This window comes from Homalodisca vitripennis, chromosome 1 (genome assembly GCF_021130785.1).
Source record: "Homalodisca vitripennis isolate AUS2020 chromosome 1, UT_GWSS_2.1, whole genome shotgun sequence".
Classification (NCBI taxonomy): Eukaryota; Metazoa; Arthropoda; class Insecta; order Hemiptera; family Cicadellidae; genus Homalodisca; species Homalodisca vitripennis.
This window is the reverse complement of record NC_060207.1, coordinates 16,496,848-16,518,969: the sequence shown is the minus strand read 5'-3', so window position 1 is coordinate 16,518,969 and position 22,122 is coordinate 16,496,848. Positions and strand designations below refer to the sequence as shown.

At 33.5% G+C, this 22,122-nt stretch overlaps 2 protein-coding genes across 3 annotated transcripts in view; one reads left to right on the top strand and one right to left on the bottom strand.

Annotated features, from left to right (window-relative positions):
- Positions 1 to 686: 686 nt before the first annotated feature.
- On the bottom strand, positions 687 to 16,698 carry LOC124357583 (zinc finger protein 468-like). Its single transcript, XM_046809506.1, has 6 exons — positions 16,366 to 16,698; positions 10,624 to 10,764; positions 10,291 to 10,402; positions 8,238 to 8,349; positions 6,019 to 6,185; positions 687 to 2,807 (listed from the first exon to the last, which is right to left on the bottom strand). The coding sequence occupies exons 1-6, from the start codon at positions 16,510 to 16,512 to the stop codon at positions 1,855 to 1,857; spliced, it is 1,632 nt and encodes a 543-aa protein (XP_046665462.1). The 5' UTR covers positions 16,513 to 16,698; the 3' UTR covers positions 687 to 1,854.
- A 2,877-nt stretch (positions 16,699 to 19,575) lies between these two features.
- Positions 19,576 to 22,122, top strand: part of LOC124357567 (constitutive coactivator of PPAR-gamma-like protein 1) — a 45,091-nt gene continuing 42,544 nt past the window's right edge. For both annotated transcript variants that reach the window (XM_046809494.1, XM_046809487.1), the window contains exon 1: positions 19,576 to 19,884. The gene's annotated coding sequence lies outside the window, so the exon portion shown is untranslated. The remainder of the gene's footprint in view (positions 19,885 to 22,122) is intronic.

The following is a 22,122-nucleotide window of genomic DNA, read 5'->3' as shown; positions in this document are numbered from 1 at the left end:
TATGTGACTATTATTGTAACATAAGTCATTTTTACGGAACGTTTAAAGAGTTAAAACAAATGCCCCTGAGATGTTTATTGTATATTGATTATAATTTATAAATTCAACATCAAAATGTGATAAAATATGTTCAACTAAGCAATTAATAAACTATTATTAAAAATAGAGCATATGTATTATAAATGGAGCAAGTCGTTTTGTAGGCATATAAAATTAAATTATCTATGCTCAATTATGAGAGAGTTAAATGGTTGAAATTTTAATTTTTCTATTTATAAACTTTGAGGGGTGAAATTATTCAATTAAACTGTTATCTTATATACATATGAGCCATTTCATTGAGTGTGTGAAATTGAGAATAAACTCACTTTATAACTGCAGAATGGTATACTGTTGGTTACTATTTATCATTTTTGGGTTGCCATTAAAAAAATCAATTGTTCTCCATAAAAATTATTGAACCAGTAGAAAAGTTTTCATTTTTAAATACTATAGAGTAAAAGCACATTATTTTTAAGTTGGTTTTGATTTAGACACACTATATATAACAGTAAAAAGCCAGGTATCAAATGTTATTGTTTTATTGGAAAACTTGAAAAATTTGGTTTTTTTAACAGTTAACTTATGTTTGGGACATTTTAAAGGTTTGCAGCTCATTCTCACCATACAAATACAGCCTCTTTATAAGGGTTCTTGCTGTGGTAATGATATTATGAGTAATATATATTCAGAGGTTTCTAGCTGTTTGTGAAAATTAAAAAATGTCGAGAGCCAATATTTTGTATTTATCGAATTTAACAAACAGCTAAGACCTTCGTGGACGGAATTGAGCAATAACGTAGCCATTGATATTTAATCAAATATACCAAAAGCATCTGAGCTCCATTTTACATAATCTACATACAATTTTGTAAATTTTAACCTACCTGTAAGACATTAATTTGTCCTAGTGGATTTCACTAATAATATAATATATTAATCAATTAAAAGTGTTTTACACTTTTTTTCAGAGATATTTAATATATATTAAATGAAAAATATTTAGGCTAATAAGATATTCTAAGACTTGTGTTAATGAACATTTAACTTAGATGTAACAGTAAACACAAAGTATTATATACTTGTGAAAGATTGTTACTCTGATATAAACAGTAGCACTTAGTGAAGAGCTTAATGGATAAGACACAGTAAGTGTTCTTAATATAATTGACTTACCTTAAAATAGTTAAAGTAAAAATAGTTTATACTAAGTAATAAAACTAAAGTGTCATAATTAATAAACTATTTACTAATCAAATCCGCTAATTCAAAAATGGTTTTTGATTTCCATAAATTAAATACAACGTACCTCAATTTGTTTAACTTTAATTAGAGATACAAACAGCATAAAAAATTGTAATTAAACTTCTTTTTATGGATGGTACTATTAAACATTATATCCTGAAGGCACTTTAATTTTATTGTATGAGAAAAAAATCATAATTAGTTTTGGGAGGAAAGATACAAGAATGACTCTTTTACACTTATTTCTCATACATGTACACTACGATTAGTTCAAACAATACCATACTTACAAGAGATGGAATGTGTATAGAATATATTAATTTATTATAACGCTCTTTATAAGAAGAAAGAAGGAAAGGTTGTTGTTTGAACTACACCATCCTTATTTTAATTAAGTTTGTGCTAGTAAAAAAAATAAAGTACACCTTAGTTTCTTTTCTTACATAACTAAATAAATACAAGTGTAACTCGATACACTAGTTAATCATCTCTTATGTGGCTATTGTAACTTTACAGAAACACGAAAGGGCGATACCACGTAGGAATGCTAAGAGGAAATGCATTGATTGGTTACATCCACAAATAGCTGTCCACAGCAGCGTTGCCGTGGACAGTTGTCATGTGCTTGTCCAAGAGATCACTTTGGTCAAACTTCTCTCCACAAGTTACGCACTCGTACTCGGGTTTAGCATGACACAATTGGTGGCGTTCCAGGTGATATTTTCTACCGAACTGTTTGTTGCAAACATTGCATCGGTGGACTTCACCAGATATTGTTGTGTTGTGGATCCGCTTCATGTGTCTCAACACATGAGATCTGCGAGAAAAGGTCTTAAAGCAAATCTCACATTTAACGGGTTCCAGTGGCTTTTTATCGTCCGGACTCGGAGGGGGTGAAATTTCGTCTTCCGGTTCGGTCTTAACAGAAGACGATTTATCATCTTTAGCGTGAACTATTTTGTGACGGCGTAGATGTTCTCTTCTCGTGAAAGTTTTAGAACAAATCTGACAAGTGAACGGTTTAGGTTCATTGTCGTTTAATTCGACGTCATGAGCGCGTTTGCAATGTCTCACGAGATGTTCCTTTCTTACGAACCCGTGATTGCAGGTGGGACAGGTGAACGGTCGAACAGGATCGACGTTCGGATCGGCACACGAAGGGCTACTGAACTGGTGACGGTTCAAGTGTTCCTTACGCGCATAGGACTTGCCGCAACCCTCGCACATGAATGGCCGGGTAGCGGTGTGGCTGAGCAAGTGACGAGATAGATGTTCCTGACGGTTGAACCCTTTCCCACATTCCCGACACAGGAAAGGTTTTACATCTTCGTGAGTTGCTTGATGTTTCTTCCAAGCACTACGTTTAGGAAATACTTTGTGGCAGACAATACAATCATAAGGACCACTATCGGGCACTTCACCTCGTTCACAACCCTGGTCGAATCTGAAGCAGGCTCCACATAGTGAACACGGAAATGCTCCTTTACTTACAATATATCTTCGATGAGTCACCTGAAGCTCTCCTGAAACAATAATACAATTACTCAACTTCAAATATAACATAATCACCATTTTGCCTTAAAAAGCAAAAATTAATCATATTAAACTTTAACACATTCAAGAAAAAACCTCTGTTTCATTTTCACTGAAATTTATCGAATTTAAGTAAGTCATCACTCATTACAACGGTAAACCAATTACACACCATTCATTCTAATATTTTGTTTTTTTTATGACAAACAGAGTACAGTTTTTTTATCTGGACCTCTGAGTACACAAAACATATGGTAATTATCATTTTAGACCTTCAAGCAAAATTAACCATATTATGTCTGGGAAAAGTTTTCTAATTGTAAAGACTTCCTCGTAATTCTTAATTCATCTTATCAATAACATAACAAAAGATGGCCAACCATTTCATTTATCACCATGGACATTGTTTTTCCATAAACATGGCTACATTTTAATAGCACTGTTACTCATTCCTGGCTTCAATTACTTCACAAGTGAATTTTACATCTACTTCATTACGAAGTACGCTTTCAAGAAAAATAAAAAACTTCATTACCGGGTAATTAAATAGTTTTTAAAGAAATGGTAGGCTAAAACAATTTTTTTTTCAAAGCTGTGATCTATTATAATACTAAATATTGAACATTGTTTTTTGGCATTTTTTACATACATAATCAGAAACTGAATTTATATGTTAGCAAAATTAAACAAATTTTCAGTCTCTATCTTTTAATCCTATCTCAAAGGGTATTCCCTGAGTGTCTCAAAGTAGCCACATTCAACAGTAGAGACTTATATTTTATAAAAAATTATTGACCTATTTCAACATCTCACTAATATCAAAATAATTTAAGTCATACCTTGAACGTTTCCTTAAATCATTTTCAATAATAAATGAATGGATGCTAACGTAGCTTTCAATCAGTTTAACAACGGTTGACTGAAGATGGCACTACACAACGAGACCAAAATATTTCAAGAACTTACAGTTCGAGGACTTTAGCTGTGCGCGTGACCTGGGAAGTATGTGGTGATGGGCGGGAGGGTGGCGGGGTAGCATTATGCGCTGCGTCCCGAAAACATTTCCTTTGACTCATGGTTAAAACCCTCCTTTCAAGAATCGTATTGGCCCAAATAACTCATCGCACTCGCCACAATCAGTCTGTTTTGTGACAGTGCTGAGTGTAGCTTGTGCTTCGCTTTTACCGATAATGTCTGTTGAGTTAGAGTCAAAAGTCCAAAAGCCTATTTCATAGTCAGCTCGCGAAATTGTGAGTAATGTTTATTTTATACATTTATGAAGGAAGAGGCACCATCACCAACTGTTAAAATTCCTGTTGTCAAAGGCTCGTCAAAGAAACTGCTGCAGCAAACTGTCAGAGCGAGAGGTTGTGACTAAAATAAACAGTTAACTTAACACGTTGAAGGTTAGTAACATGTGTGAGGCAAGTTTTACTACACCAAAACAACCTTTCAACGACCGTAACGAATAGTTGACAAATTTCCATGTTGAAGAACATCGAATACCGCCTGCAAAACTTTTGAGGGAGGCGCTAAGGGACAAAATATATTTCCAAGGTTGTGAGAAAAGTTTTAGGGTGGGTATTAAAGGGACCTGGAATTTACTTGGAGAAGGACGGCAAACAATAGGAAATTATTAATTGAAAAGCCAGAAATCCGAGAGAAGAGGATAACATACTTGAGAGCGTAGAAAAATTACAGGAAGCAAGGACGCTCCATAATTTATTTAGACGAATCTTATATACTATCGTCTCACGTATCTAACCAAACTTGGTCAAATGGCTTCAAATGAAGGGTTACACGTGCCGATTTCCAAGGGCGAAAGACTAATAATTATCCAATCTGCGGATGGAGAGAAAGGGTTCTTGCCCAATGCTTTTTACATGTTGGAAAGCAAGCAACCATAGTGAGACTACCACTACAATGTGAATGGGGGACATTTTTATGAAGTGGATATAAAGGAAAAAGTGTTACCCTGAATTTAGAACCAAATTCAGTACTGGATAATGCGCCCTAACCTTAACATACAAATTTGATAAAGCTCCTACTTCAAAAAGTAGGAAGCAAGATATGAAGGTGTGGCTTTCAAAAAACGGAATACCATTCTGTGGACGATATCGTTTTTATCTGAACTCTACAAACTTGTGCAGCTATATAAACCAAGGCATGTCCGGTACGCCTTGGAACGAAACTGTTCAAACTACAGGCGTCATGACATCTTACGACTTCCGCCCTACCACCCAGACCTCAATCCCATTGAGTTAATTTGGGCCGAAGTCAACATCATGTTGGTTATGAGAAATACATCTTTCACTATGTATCAAGCTAAAGCTCTATGCGAAGACAAGATATCAAGTATGGGCGCAGAAGAGTGGTTAGTAAAGTGCAAGCACGTAGAGAAAAATCGAAAGGGACTATGCAGCCGCAGAACCCCAGATTAACAATATTATAGAATTCCTTATTATATCAGTTGGTTCGGATACAGACAGCAGTGACAGTGACCCAGAAGAGGAGGACAACTTGAGTGGAATTGAAACTCCAATGAAAAAAACAATCATTGTAAGTAACATTTTGTTATTAGAAAATTATATTCTAGCATTTAAATTAATTAAATATTATTGAAGTGATTGTAAATGAAATAATAAGAGAATACCAAATAATAACAATAATAGGACTTATCTTTACTTTTCAGTTGTTATATATTGTTGTTTAACGTCTTTTTTGAAAATAACGTATGTGTGAAATAATAATCGGCAAAATCGAAATCGTGAGTTTAAAGTCGTTTAAGAGATTCTTGCGCCTTCATCTCAGCGGCTAGCACGTAAACGCAACCCGCTACACAGATAGCATTCGTTTTTTGAAAGGGTAGTATTAGGGCTGCACGAGCACAGCTAAATTCCTCCAACTGTAACTGTATGTAAGCAAAACAAAGTTAAAGTGGTGTGAATAGGAAAATGTAGAAGTTGATTTTGCAGGCACTAGCTAGTATACAAATTGTAATTGACTGTTGATCAGAGTAGGCCCAGTAGTGGATTGCAACGGTAATGTTGTCAGGTACGTTCCGATGTTTAAATTAACTTGGTGATGCTAGGGAAAATTCATTGTCCTCCAAAATTCTTATAAAAACCCCCTGTTTGTTGTTGCATGGATTGTTTTGTGAGGTAGAAATGCTAATTTGTTTGCAGGAAAATGTTCTCTTACCTGTTTCGTTAGGAGTGGACTTTTCGTACACATCCCACATGGGGGGGAGTAGTTCCTGGCGAACTCGCTGTATCTCCACCACATCTCTGTCCCTTAAGTCACTGTTATTGTTGAACTCCACCAGATGATCTGCCAGAACTCCTGACTTCCCTCGTACTGATCCGGCACTGGTTCACATAACATGTGTTACAAAGTTTTAAATGCAGCTCTAGTTTCTAAATCTTTGTCTCCAACATCTTTCTTAAAAGCAAGCAAATCAGTACACACTTGGTCTAAATAAGGTCAAAAAAACCACCATACAGTATTTAACCCTGGGACTGATAATCTGATTCCCTTGATGGCAGATATTCAGAATCATCATAAATGTTTATATTAAAATGTCATCACTTTTGTTTTTACAAGTTTAGTATAATACAAATACATTATCTATGTAAAACCTTTTTGAAATATTTAAGGAATTTTGTATGGAATATAATAAGAAATATTGAATTTTAACTGCCCTTTTTACATACTTACAAAAATATCTATAAAAAAGTTTTTTTATCAATAGTAAATTGATATTTGATAATAATTCTATATATATATATATATAAAATATAATAAAAAAATAACAGTCAAAATATAGTTAACTCAAATTTAATTCACCACAGTAAATTAAAAAAAAACAAAATACAATCAATCAAAATTGCAACTTAGAACTGCAAGATATACTGTGTTTTTTTAAAATCATATATAGCTGAATTTTTATAGTTTTATATAGCTTATTAATCATATTACTAGTAATTAAATTGTTCTAATAGTTAAAAACTTAATCTAATAAAAATACAACATACATCAATTTATCTAGTTTCATAATTTCTCTGTGAATTTTCATTAACACTCAGTATACAATGATTATTATTTCAGTAACTCAACAAATCATTTCATTATTCACCATAGCATATACATGAACTAAGAAATGAAAAACTAAAATAATTGTGTGAACAAACAAAAAACAGCAGCTTTGTGTATGAAATGATCACACAACTTATGATAAACAAATATTCCACAGATTATAAACGTAAACTGTACATTGGATAGTATTTTACAATAAGTTTGAATACTGTAAAAATGTAAGACATGTTAAAGGATCTCACATTAGGTACTGTAAAAAGAACAAAAAATAATCACCCAATGATCAATGCCAGTTGGCATGTACTGTGGCGCATGCGCACAAGCAACTGGTCCCTCTCCACTTCACGCTAGACCAAGTGGTACAGTCAATACGAAACAAATAGTTCTTTTGTTTCTTTAACTCACACGTCATTTTTACAAAATAAACTTAACTTTTTATCAAAACTTAATGCTTTGCGTGCCACTAATAAATCTATTAACTTTCCTATAACGCCAAGACAAGTAAAAAAATGTTCAAAGCTAATTTTTATTATAACTAAATTATAAAAGGTAAAGCAAAAAAAAGTATAAAACAGCATTTATTTATTTAAAATTAGCATATTTATTGATAAAAATAAAAACGAACCATTTACAAAACTATTTATTTTAAATACATTTGAATTTCATTGTAAAATGTAATTAAACTGAAAAGTTAAATTACACTTTACTATAAAACAAGATAAATATTTCAAACTAATCACAACACTACCACAAGATGAAGAATAGTAACGAGATACTTACGTGACAATTGAGAAAGCAGTATACACGCCACGGATATGTTTGGTTATGGTTATGTAGGAGACACAGAACTGACGAGTAGGTCAGAGTTAGACAAAAGACACTCACCTCCCCCTGCTGCAGAGCGAAGGTCGTTTATAAATACTTCCTTGGCAACTGCATGGAGCATGCAGTGACCATTTCGAAGGCCTTTTGTAAACTAAAAAACTCTCCAAGAGACATAATATCGGATATAACTGTATTTGGAGTTTTGGTCAAAGTCTACCATTCTAATATGTCCGTCTATGGTGTGGGAGGGGTTAAAATGCCGCCATTTTTATAGAGGTAGAGACATGCGAGTGAATTTTGGTGACAAGGCTTGTAGACATACTAAGCAACGGTGTCTGTAATATACAGACTGTACATGGTCGCGCCATGAGAGAGGTTGTTGGTGGGTGGTGATGGTCGGCACTGTAGACATGAATACTCCCCTCTCCGCGGTTCGCGCTAGTTGGCTCCTTCGGTACAACAATATTTTATAAACAGAAAAATTAAACTTGAAATATTACCTGTTCACTTTATTAGCATCAATGCTGAAAGTTTCCTCTTTCATTAGCACATAGTCCTCAGGACTTGGTTCCCCCAATTCAGGAAGTGTTTCGTTTCCATTTTCTTGACACTCTGGAACAATATAGAGGGTACATTTATATGATGTAAACAGAGATAATTGTTCATATCTAAACTACATTATATAACTAAAACAATATTCCTCTTTAATTCATTCATGACAATTAGAAACCAGAAATACAATGTGAACTAGATTTATTAACACACCCTCACATACTGTAAATTATCATTGTTTCTTGAATTTTTTAATCTTTTAATAATAATAAAGTATTTGAATATTTTTAATTCTAATAAAGAAGGTGAAAAGAATATAATTTTCAGTCTTTTATAATAAACACTCCTTGTGTAACAAATTTCCTAGTTGAAATGTTTTTTGAATGTCAAGTAGTTATGAGAAGTAATACTCATGAAGGTTAATTGATGTATTTGCAATAGCTTGTACTCAATATCTATTTTGCACGAACCAATATACCAATATGAATTATGATAACTTACATATTACAATATACTTGAACAAAAAATGAGAAAACAAGTTTTCTGGGGCTTATTATTGACAAAATTCTAACCTGGTATGATTTTACGTAAATTTTAAAACAATTTACGAAAGTCGTTCAGTTACAATTTCAACACACTTCAAACAATTTACTTTTCTCTGGTGTACTTCCATATTTCATATGGAATATGTGTGTATGGAGCAATCAACAAGGAGAACTTGCACGTTGTTCTAAAACTGCAAAAAAGTAACAATAATACAAAAATAATAAATAATAAATTATATAGTTAAAGAACTTAATAGAGAGCTTGACATTTTTGAGTGAATAGATTATATTATATAAAAAATACCTATGAAATAATAGCGTTTAAGTGTTAAGAGTGAGCTATAAATAACAAGATGAAGTATTAAGCATAAATTACAGTTTTATGAGAATAACGGTAATTAAATGGGAAATAAGTTTCAATGACGACAATGAACTTAAAGACTCTATTACTGGTGGGTAAAAGCACGGGCGGTAGAATTTTTTGAAGAAGGTATTTCTAAATTAGTCAAAAGATATATAAGTGATTAAATTTTACCGGCAGTTATGAAGAAAAATATAGAAAATATGTATTTTTCAAATGTATATAATGAAATATGGTTATAAAATAGTGCTGAATGAGTGTTTGGTTTTTCATAACCAAACAGTGATTACTGTACTTTTGAAATAGCCCTCATATAATAACAAATTTAATAAAGGCCGTTTTCTTTTTAACCTCCAATCTCATGCCACGACAGTCAGACATGTGGCAGGTCTGCAGTGAGCAGAGTAGTGGACTGCACATCTTCCCCCGCTACATCATTTGTCACTGACGACAAATTTTGGTTTGGTGCTTACGGAGAAAATATTATGAAGAATGGTGTTGTACGTAAATTATGTGGCCAAACTGACCTGCACGATGAAGGAGGTCAAAGACACAAGTCTGTCGCTACAGATGGCTTTTTAAACAAACTGACAAAGTGGTAAGAGAAAACCGTAGATTCACAATAAGTGCTTTGTCTTTGGAATTTTCAGAAGTGTCAAGATCTTCTATTTACCCGATCGTTACAGAACATTTAGGCTACAAAAAGATTTGTGCTCGCTGATTTGTACCAAAGATGTTGACTAACATCCAAAAAAACTAGCCAGAAGGCTTTAGCTTTGACGTTTCATCCTTGAATATGACTTTTGGCCATCTTTTAACTCTTGACATGATTCATGCACAATACTATCACTCGTGATGTTCTTCAGTGAACACGGCAACTTCTCAGATTAATTTCTGCTGCAATATTACGTTCTGCTTGCAGGAAATGAGTAACACTCCTCAATATACAGTTGGCATAGTTGTAGAAGGGATGATGCGCTCACGTCTGACCTGCCACTTGTCCGGCCGTCATTGCGTGAGATCGGAGGTTGAAAAAAAAATCAAACCTCGTACTTATAAAAGTTAAATTTTTGTTGTCACATATCCAAGCATTACCTGAATCTTCATTATCAGTTGAAATTACTTCTGAAGGATCTTCAGCTTCATCTACAGTTCCATCAGATGGTTCTTCTCTAGTTTTACAGCTTTCATCTTCATTTTCAATTTTCTAAAGCCAAAATTTGAAATTAAAATCATTAAATATTGTTCTGCATTCTTAGGTCTACAGATACTTTAAGTGAGTCTTTGATGTTTTTATAAAACAGTACTACATTGTAATATTTTTATTTTATAAGCAGAATTTTCACGAAATTTTTAAATTGATAGTGACAAAAGGTACAAACATATAATACCAGGTTTATTGCAAACGAATAATTATCCAATACTTACGTTTGAAATATCTTTCTGTTGTTTACACTGTTTTAGCTTGGTTTGAACTTCATGGCAGGCTAACCTAAACGCAAACAGTTGCTGGGTAGTGTTGTAGCAAGGCGTGCATACTGACTGAGGCAAATTGTCATCTTTTGAAACCTATAGACACAATAAGAAATATTTAATTAGTTTTATTTTTATATAATTTAAAAATATATACATACATGTATATATAATTTTATGCACTTAATATAGTCATATTAATTATATATCAAGAATGTAAGAGTTGATTACACATGTTGATGAATACTGTTATTTCTGAAATCAATTTATTCCTTTCAATACTGTTACTATTTCACATTTTATATATACCGGCCAGTTTTCTCTGAAAAAAATGTTTGGGAAAACTGTTTATAATGTTTTACTTGATGTTGTTTTTAATAATTCTTTTCTGTCTTGAAGACATTCAAAGTTGTAGAGTATTATAAAAATAAGTAAGGGTTTCTTAATCAGAAACGTTATTTTAAATATTATAATCTTATCACAATAATAATTTTAAACAGGAATTGAAATACAACAAAATCAACAGGCAAAGATCGATCATATTTAATATATAAGAGTTCTATTTCACAAAATATATTTAAAAAATGTAAGTGAACATTTACATAATTACAAACTGTTACCCACGGCTTGGCACACAATTTACAAAATCAAGTCCTAATACTAGTTAGTAAAAGCACTTATGATGTAATGTGATCAAGTCCTAACATTTTTATAGGCATACATCATGTAGATATTATTTTAGAGTTCATAGTGAAGAGTATTAGAATTTAACTTGACTCTAACATCATGTTTTGCGTGTGCAGGAGCATTTCTGGTTCAAATTAATTATACTTACAATGTCAGAAGTGAGTCTGCCTTGTTATCCCGATCAAGAAATTACATATACACAGGTCTCGCAAATCTACTTCAGTTAAGTGTTTACTTTTAGACCTTGTCATATAGGCTACTTCCGGTTTATGATATTTCCAATAACATAGTAGAATTTGCCTTGAGTAGGACTGAAAAGCCTACTTCGATTAAAAGGTATCTACTTCCGGCCATTTACAATTTACCAGTCACTTATGGTGCCAGTTTAGTTTACCTTATTGCCCTGTTCAAAAAACTATGTATATGTAGCTCTTGGAAATCTACTTCATGGTGAAAAAATCTACTTCCAGCTCTTGAAATCAACTTTTAGTCTAAAATATTTTCATTGCTTTGTTGTCCCAATGAAGAAAATATGCATATGTAGGACTAAGAAGCTTATCATGGCCTAGGGGGAAATCCTACCTACTACATATAGGAGGAAATCCTCTAAGTCCATCCATCATTCTAAAATAATTGTTTTCAAGGTTTTGCGATATAGAGTGTTGTTGTTTTTCAGACCATAGTCTGGAAAAAGAATGGATTGCCACTGTTAAAATGCTATATCACAATGTCAACGATGCCCACCGGTTGGAGTAACATATGTGAAAACTTTCACAGCTTGTCTTTTGGTTTTTTTTATAACAGTGTTTAAATGCTATTTACAATGCATTAGATGTGTTTAATTTGTCACTGGCACAATCTGGAGAAAACTTTAGATACTAAGTTTTTATTTGCTACCTGCACTACAATACTGATCAAGACTGTATACTGAATATTTTATTTAAAAAATCCATGTAAACATTTTTTCCGAACTTAGCTAAAGGTGTCAACGGCTGTTTAGTGTCGGTTAAATTTGGATTATGAAACAAATACTACAATTTGTTCTAAATTCAAAAATATTCTAGGAACTTTTCTATTCTTTCTCTTCATATAAACCTCCCTTGGATTTCAATATTATACAAAAAGAATTAGCTGAATTGGTCGAGACATTTTCAAGATTAGCGCTTAGTAACACATTTTGCGATTGATTTTTATTTATAAGATAGCCAATAGAAGTAGATGGAGACTGTCACTTTCTGTGGTACATATGTAACATGTGATATGGAGTGCGTTTGAATTGAGTAGGGATATGGCTTTTGCACCTTCTGACTAGTACTTGACTTTCAGTATATGCTTCATTTTTGAAGTGTACAACTTTCTCTGTTATTAAATTTGACTTTGGTAAGTTCATCACCACATGTTGTTGATTTTTAATTACTTTTCGTGCATGTTTAATCTATTAGATATTTGCACCTAAAGAAGACAATAGATTACAATCCTCTAAATTTTATTTTTAATGTTTAACAGGTAATGATTGCAACTGTCCTAAATCTTGTTATTTTTTTCAATACAATTTGTTATTGTTTTTTTTACGATGTGGTAATATTGCTATTATAAAGTATAGTACTTATTGATTTCAGATATTTAACAAACACAACAATAATAAAATATACTTCGGGGTTTAAGATTAGAATTCCATATTTCTATTATTTATTTTGTTTCAAGTTTATATTGTTTGTTACCATTAAGCTGAACCATATGTGTTTTTGTCTCAAATATAACAACTGAAACCTCTGTTGAAGTGCTTTCTTTTGTTCTTAGTTTTGTTAATATAAAGTTTAATTTAGAAGGAGAAAAATTGCTAAGTTTTCTACAATTGTTCATTTTCTATTGCAGCGGTTCTCAACATGGGGGGGCACCCCGCCCGGTGGGGGGTGGGTGGTGGTGTAAGAATTCCAAGGAAGATTTCAACAAATTTAAACAAATTAAGTAGCTTTGTGGTTTTTGAAACAGTTGTTTTTTCATATATATTTAAAACAAAAAAATAATTGAATTTGATGCTGGGCACAAACACACAATCACTGAAATTTCTTTATAACTATTAACTCAATAAAACGTGACAATCCGGCAATGCGTGAGAAACTATCTGACTCAGCATGGCAGTGCCTTTGTTTATTTGTAGTGTGGCGGGGCATAGTGCACATGTCTGCCCCAGTGCCACTGTCCACCACAAGCCTTCATCTGTGAATGCAGTTTTATTGTAACTACTATAGTAATTGTGTTTTTGATTGTCATTGCCATAACATTCACAAATAATTGTGTGTTTTAGCAGTTAGTTGTTATTAAAATGGCTAAATCACTGCTAAAGAACAGACTCTACAGTGATGACTATATTAAATACAGATTTTTTAGGAAAATGGTAGTCATTTGCCTCAGTGCGTAATTTGTCATGTAGTTCTGAAAAATGATTCAATGCGACCTGGACGTTTGGAATGCCATTTGACTACGAATCATGCTGTCCTGAAGGACAAACCTACTACCTACTGACCTTACTTGACTACTGAATTTTTCATTTATAGGAAAAGTTGCCTGATGATTATGCAGAGGATTGATAGCTAAGACAAGAAATCCTACACAACCGGTGAGTCATTCATAAAACCTTGTTTGCTCTGTGCTTGGTGAAGACAGCTACAATAAAGTTGCCAAAATTTCTTTATCTCCCCATTCTTTGGACTGCAGTGCGATGAAATAACAGACGTCAAAACAAGCACAGTTGTTGAAAAGAAATTCCTTGAAGAAATACTGTTTAAAAAAAATCTTAAAATAACAATTACAGCAGTTGATAAATTTTCTGCTCTTCAAACATTTTTAGAAATTAATGATCTTTCTTGAGAGAGAGTTATTGGAATATGTACTGATTGGAGCTCAAGCGATGACACGTTACCGATCAGGATTTATTGCATTGGCTAAGAAAAAGAACCCTAAAATAGTTGGATCTCATTGTATCATCCGACACAGATAAGATTTTCCTCCCCCTGAAATCACTCAACACTGCTTTGAACTTAGCAGTTCAATTAGAGAATCACATCAAATCAAGTGCTTTGAACACCAGACTTTTTCAAGTGTTGTGTCAAAAACTGAACAGTGATCAAGAGAAGCTCACTTGGAACTCCCATCCATATTGAAAACAGGATATCCAAAGCGACAATGGCACTTGGGGCCTGTAAAAGACTTTTTGGATTTAAATGGGGACTTAAACCCAAAATGATATATTTGATTTACGAAACCATAATTAAACCAATGGCCACATATGCTGCCTTAGTGTGGTGGCCGAAAGTAGAACAAACAACAGCTGCTAAAAGGCTACAGAGTCTTCAAAGGCTAGCTTGCTTAAGCATCATGGGAGCGATGAGCTCCAGCCCAACATTAGCAATTGAAGCAGTCCTGGGATACACTCCTCTGGGGCAGGAGGTGGTGAGAACAACAGCTCTAAGTGCAATGAAGCTTCTAGGAACAAGGGTAATAAATGTTACCTCCTGAAAAGGCCACATGAAGATATTGCAAGTATTTCCTGAGGCTGAAATGCTAACCAAAGTGTCAGATGCAATGGTTAAGAAATACTCTTTTGACAACCCATATGTTCTTTATGGAGAAACAGATTAAAAAGGAGGCCTACCCCTACAAAAGGAGTCCTGAAGTTTTACACAGGTGGTTCACGCCTTGACTCTAGGGCAGGATACGGAATACACGGACCAGGAGTCGACATGGCTGTGCCCCTAGGAAGACATGCCACGGTTTTTCAGGTGGAGGTCATGGCAATAGACTCATGTTCCAGAAGATTCATACAAATGAGGACAAAAGTATTAAATACCTCATACTTTCTGATAGTCAGGCTGCATTGAAGGCACTTGATACCTGTTTGTTTGATTCGAAAGCAGTCGGGGAATGTAAGAATGCTCTAGCAAAGCTGGCAATAAATAACAGAATTACACTCGGTTGGATACCAGGTCATGAAGGCATTCATGGAAATGAAAAAGAAAACATCCTCGCCAAAAAGGGAGTGGAATCCACAATGGTGGGGCCTGAGCCAGGTTGCGGGATAGCCTTCTCCAACATTAAAGCTCTGGTCAAAGATTGGGAAAAGAGGATAAGACACAATAATTGGAGTAGAGCCTCAGGATTAAGACTATCCAAACTGTTTTCTCTCCTTACGTTAAAGGGTGGACAGCTCTCTTAAATCAGAATAAGGAGGATATAAGACTAGTACTAGGAATGTTGACAGGACATGGCCCCCAAAGGAAGCGTCTTATGAAGGAAGGCCTTAGCCATGGACTAACAAGTGTAGACTCTGTGGAGAAGAGGAGGAATCAGCAGAACATATTTGGTTACATTGTCCTGCCATCTTAGAAACTCGAAAAATATACCTGGGTGGATACTCCTCAGCCCCAAGGATATCAGAGAACAGGAGCCCTCAAATCTGATTGGTTTTTGCAAAAGCCTCGGACTTTGAGGACACAAAGTTAAAGTAAGGGAGGTGCAAAGGTCCTTTTAGGACTAAGCGCAGGGACAAACTGTCCTTTTCCCTCAGGAAGGAAAAAAAATTGTTGTCCATATCTATAAATATAATGTTTCTACATTCAATAGTTTTGTATTTTTAGTCAAAAAATTAGTTTGATGATTCTGTTGCTATGGTGACCAATTATTATACTGCGGCCAAAAAAAGTTTCTTAATACCATAATATTTGAAGAAAAATAACACCCATCTTATTTTAAGAGCAGATAAAAGCCCTTAGAATGCAGTAAAATGAACTTAGTATACAACAAAATTATAAGTCTTTTTTAGTAAGAGTTTAGACCGTAGGCTAGTAGTTGGGCCTATTGCGTCCTCGTATACTATTATGTATGTAATCAATAAAATTAAAATAAATAAAAACTAATAAGCTAGAAATCAGATCACTGAACATTTAAACTTATAAAATGTTATCGAGCAAACTTTCTAAAGTACCTCAAATAGCCTAATTTTTGAGTTACCTTTATCTGTAGACACTCCCATATTTGATCAGCTACTTTCAAGTCCGATCCTTCTGGGTTATCTAAAATTGTGTGAACTCCAGAGATAATTACCGTGGAACATAAACGACATACTGAATCAAAAATACCTTGCTGTATTTCTGTCATAACACTTCTTGAGAAGATAAGCAATAATTAATTATAATTTCACTTCCACTATACTACTAATGGTGGAACTTATTCACCAAAACAAAAATTCCTGCAACGTAAACAACACAACACTAACTCCAAAAATTAGTGAATTCAATGGTCAGGCATGCTCAATAATTTACTGCTCAATGTTCAGGGCTTTGGATCAGGTGATTGGTAGTATTGTTTGGCAGAAAATAAAAAGCTTATGATTGGTTAGTTCGTCGGATATTTCATGGCTGACTGTATTCTCATTCGAGGGTAAATTCAGTACATAAGTACAATTGAGTGAATCTGTATGTCAAAAAATAATTTGTTTCAAACAGCCGAAATTACATAGGTATTGGAAATAACACTATTTTATTTGTAGAATCTTGGAGCATTGGAAAAACAATTTATTGTAGTATCACTAGATAAAGAAATACAACATTTTCCAATATATAATTTTTTAAAATTATAAAATAATTAAAAAAAATATATATATATTGGAAAATGTTGCATTTCTTTATCTAGTGATACTACTATTTTATTTATTTATTTATTCAAACCCTAAAGATTAATATACTTAAAACTATATTAAAATATAGTTTATGTTATATTTTATACTTATTAAACATAATATAAAATATATAAAAGCAACAAATAATATTGACTATAGTTTCGTTTATAAATATTTATTATAGTATAGCTAAGTAATATTTTTCCCGATGGATTTTGTTGCGACTCATTAAAAATATATAACATTTTTGTCATGTGCAGTTTAAAATTTAATAGGTATACAATTGTTTTATGTTCTTACCATTGAAAAATCATTTATTTCTACTGCAAACGCCAATGATGTACTAAAGGAAAGTCTAAAGTGTAAAGGTTAGTAAACAATGTATAGCTATATAATATATATATTTACATTTAATGACCTTAAAACTATAACAAATTCCATTTTAAATTTAAATTTAAATTTAACCAAAATATATACTACTATGTAATAATTAAAAATCAAATTTATCAGTTTAATATGTAGAAAAATTTCAAACAAAGATAAATTAAAACTTAAATTAACAATTTAATTTTTAAAGAATTTCTTGTTATTGCTCCATTCATTCTCTCAAACACACAGCCTGACCACAAGCACGCCACGAGCACCGCCACCCGTCACCCCTACAGACCGCCCAGCAACAAGTCCATGACCCCTTAGGTATAACGGTAGGATAATCAACAACAATAGAGGTTAGGTGAAGAGTGTACAGGGCTACTATTTTATTTGATAACTAACAGAAAAACTATAAATATAACAAAAATAAATATACAATAAACAACAACGAGAAGAATAGGAAAACTAAAGAAACTGAAGAGGAGGCACTGGCACTGTAATGAGGGGAGTCGACGGCCCCAGCATTAGGTAACATCACAAATCCAATATTTTGCAATAAAACACTGACTAGACATGATATCAATTCCTTTTGCACGCCAATGACACCATTCAGTTTGACCCAGGTTCCTCGTTCCAATCTCTAAGGTAAATATTGAAGCTCGAGAGTCTAAGATCTTCATCGTTAATATTCGAATTTACTGTTTAAATTGGTTTTACAAAAAATATATATAATAGGGACTTCATAAGGGACATTTTTACCTATGATCATTTACATTTTGATAAAGCATGCAGTATGCTCCAACAGTAAGGTTTCTAACTAGTTGAATCCAATATTCAACTTTCTATTACTCATCAGTAGTAATTCCAATGAACAGTACAAAAATGTAATACCTTTTGCCGTTTAGATTGCTATGAAGAAGACATGGCAGTTTGAGTTAAAATACTTGTCCATCTCACTCAGGCCCGGTTAACTCACATATGTTGAAGGGTGCCATGATTCATGTGTTCCTTTTCGGTTATGAGACGTAGTTAGGTTCTAAACCGAAACGGGCGCTGGTCAAACCTCGTTTTGGTTGACTAACATCAACTATTATTAAAATGTCACACTCCTTATACGATTTTGAAACTGTTGTTGACTAACAAACAATAACATTTATATTATTTAAATGTCAAATGCGCATCTTCATTTATGTCTTTGTCTATGTAATTAAATGTAATGTAATTAAATGTAATCTCAATTGTCGTGATTGTTTTTATTTTGAAACCCTCCAATGTCGTTATCATAGCTGAGTTCACATGGCTCTTCTTTACTTTGAGAGCTCTCATACAGAGATTTATTATAGAACAAACCTTGGTTATTTACCTGTTATTAATTCTAATGGTCCTTTATTTTCACTAATCGTGACTCTACTTACAACTACCACTTTGGCCAAATTATCGATTTTAACATTGTCACTATCAAACCAAAAAGGGTTGCTTACAATATGTATAGCTTATTAATTTGGTAAAATCTCTGCATATTTTTTCAATAATTATGTTTTGTCACATAAACACTTACACTATTGAAAGCAATATCCACTTCCACTTCTTTATCTAAATAATCTATTTCACCCACAGCATAGGCGATACGCTCACTAATTTAGGATCTGTCAAATACAGAATTAGTTCAGTTCGCTTTTGAAACATTTGAACTAAATAATAATATCAGATGTGATATCAATCAACCGGTTAATTTGATTTACCAGTAAGATATTTCAAATATTTTTGCCTGCTATTTTTTTTATCTCATTGAAGCCTCAGCATCAGCTATGCTGGCTTCGAAGTGCACTGATTTTTATTGTCAAAGTACATGATTGGCCCTCCCCGGAATTTGAACCCGTGATCTCTCGGTTAGAGAGCCGAGGACTATAACCATTAGTCTACGGAGGACGACCAATTTAGTCGGCAAATTTTAATGACTTTCATATCAAAAATATAGTAACAGCGGTGTTTAGTAAGAATGCAGTAAGTGATATGTGGTTAAATTTGTTAAGTATACACGTATTGCTACTGGAATGATTGTGTATAAGAAACTTTTATGAGTATTACTCCGTTCAGTTCATTTCCGTTTTATCTCTCTGGCCTACGTCATCGAGTATACATTTTACAACTTCCTCCTTCTCCATCTTGCAGTGCATCAAGGAAAATGGCGGAAGGGCTAGGTGCTTATTAGTTCGGCATTATTTGAGTACTCCAGGTTTGGGGCGTAAATTTCTTGCTAAATTTTAATTATAATATTATTTGTTATCTAATTCATCATAATAATTAGTGTTTTATTCGGTAGAGTATCGTTTACTAGCTTTGAAGTGGATCTGTTGCGATCCTGTCTTCTCTTGCCGGTCATACTTTTCGGGTGGAGATGTATTTAATATATTGGATATAAAACTCCATCGTTTATAGTTAATCTTTACTCATGAGATTACTAGTATGATGGCGTTCAGGTAATAATTTGCCCATTCCTATGATTATTAATTTAAATTATAGTTTAAGTTCTCTCTAGTAACTCATTGTCTAAATTGTGTTAAAATGTAATTTAGTATAAATACCCACCATGCTTTTTGTTCTTAAATATTAATATATTGTTAAATACGTTATAACAAGTAACCCTGGGACCCAACCTGATTTTAATATTATAGTTTTAAATCCTTTAACAATTAGCTATGGACCAGCAAGTCAAGGCCACAAGTGATCAATATTCTGATTTTCATCCAGAGTATGCATGATTGGGCTACAGAAGGTTAACCTTAAGTTTGACCCTTTGTAAATAATTGTTTATTATTAGTTGGCTTATAATACAGTTTTACTATGAATCATAGCCTAGAAAATAAAGGTAATCAATTGTCAAATTTATTTATTATTATTTTTTAGAAAAACCTTTATATAGGCTAATTTAAAGGTTAAATACTTGAGCTAATTCACATTATTTGTCGTTTTCTTAAGGGAAATTCTGGTGCAAGGTCAATATCAATATCTTTCATATATATGATGGTCAAAAATGTTAGATATGTCAGAAAGATTCAAATTCAGTGTAAGAAAGGCTTTGTTGATTGATATTATTGTCTACGTCTTACTCCCTTGTTCAACCTGAAGAGGGGTTGAGGCACTCATGTTGATCTGAGCTTGATTTTAGATACCATTGTGTGGGATGTTTTTTATTTATAATAGTAGGAAAGTGAGTAGTAAATAGTGTATATATATATTGGGTACTTTGGGATTATACCGACCACACCAGTATGAAGAACACAAAAATAGAAATTTATAGAAACAAACATGATAGAACGAAAAAACAACTCTTCAATTACAAAATTACAAACTTACAAGCATTTCCAGGTATTGTGATCGGTATTGTTGTCGCTGTTATCTTATCTTTCTCGAGAATCCTGATTACGGCAGGCCGCGCGGCATCACGTGATTTGCACGGTACATAATTGCCTTTCCATTTCAATTCAATTTATATTTCTGATTAGCCCCTCTAGAATTTGATATTTTACTGATAGGTACTATCTCGAGGGATGTTTTTCTTTCGTCGACATCAGCGCGGGGCAGCACCGAAGGTGCTGTCGAAGCCCGCGCTGATGGCCGGAGGCACTCGCATTTTGGGTGGCGGAATGTGATCAAGAATAAAAACAAGTTTTGAGTGTTTTTTTAATAAAGAGTTTAGTTTGGTAAATGTTTGTTTTTGTTAAATTTTTGTGTTTGGAGAAATGTAGAGGTAAAACACGAAAGTACAACAAAGCGATGCACCAGCTGAACGGGCGGCGAGGCTCTGCAATCACGTTATCTACTAGACGCTCGACTTTGACCTCTGTCTGAGGATGGGGAGGGGTTTGCGATAAGACAATTCCTGTTTTATACTGACGAAATAGTCTTCTACGCTAATCTAGTAATCAGTAGAAGCAAAATGTTAAATAACGATTCATGTCTGGGTGTGGTCGGTATAATCCCAAAGTACCATATATTGTTCATTTGTATGGCTATGTATATACAAGGTGTCCAAAAAGTCCCGGGTCGGTTAAATATTTTTCAAAATATTTAAAATAGAGCTACAAAACCTTATACAAAGTTACTGGACATAAAAATCTATTTTATCACATATTCAGTGATCGGCTATTTCATCAGGGGGGCGGCCCGCTAGGAGTCAGAAGAAAATTTTAAATGTAAGCATAGGTTGATATGCATATCATATAAAAGGTCTTTATTAGTAGATTACAGAGCCGCAAACCTGACTTCAAACGAATAACCGAGTCAAAAATGACAGCCGTTCAAAGATGGCTTGAGATTGCAACTTAGATTATTGTAAAAAATACACTGATGACCTTTATGATTTTAACGTTACTAACCCAAAACTGTTTACAATTAATTGTTGTAGAATAATAAGTTTCATTATTTGCAATGATTTAGGCATTAGAAGATTACTACTAAAAAAAGAGCCTTTTTACAACATATGCTCGAAGTGTCTGCCTTCTGTTGTTTGATAGTGAGCTATTCGGTAATGAAAGGCCTCTACAGCGTGTTGTAGTCCTGTTTCCTCACGTTCAAAACAACCATTTTCTTCTAAGATCCTGTTCCTCAATTCTTCCAAATCCTGTGGTTTTCTTTTATACACCCTATCTTTATGATAACCCCAGAAAAAGAAATCCAAAAGAGTTAAGTCGGGGGAACGAGCGGGCCATTCAATG

Coding starts and splice junctions, on each gene's coding strand:
- LOC124357583 (XM_046809506.1), bottom strand. CDS start 16,512: ATGACAGAAATACAGCAAGGTATTTTTGATTCAGTATGTCGTTTATGT. Junction 10,765..16,365: donor GGGAGTGTCTACAGATAAAG/GTAACTCAAAAA, acceptor TTGTGTCTATAG/GTTTCAAAAGATGACAATTT. Junction 2,808..6,018: donor GTCCACTCCTAACGAAACAG/GTAAGAGAACAT, acceptor TTATTGTTTCAG/GAGAGCTTCAGGTGACTCAT.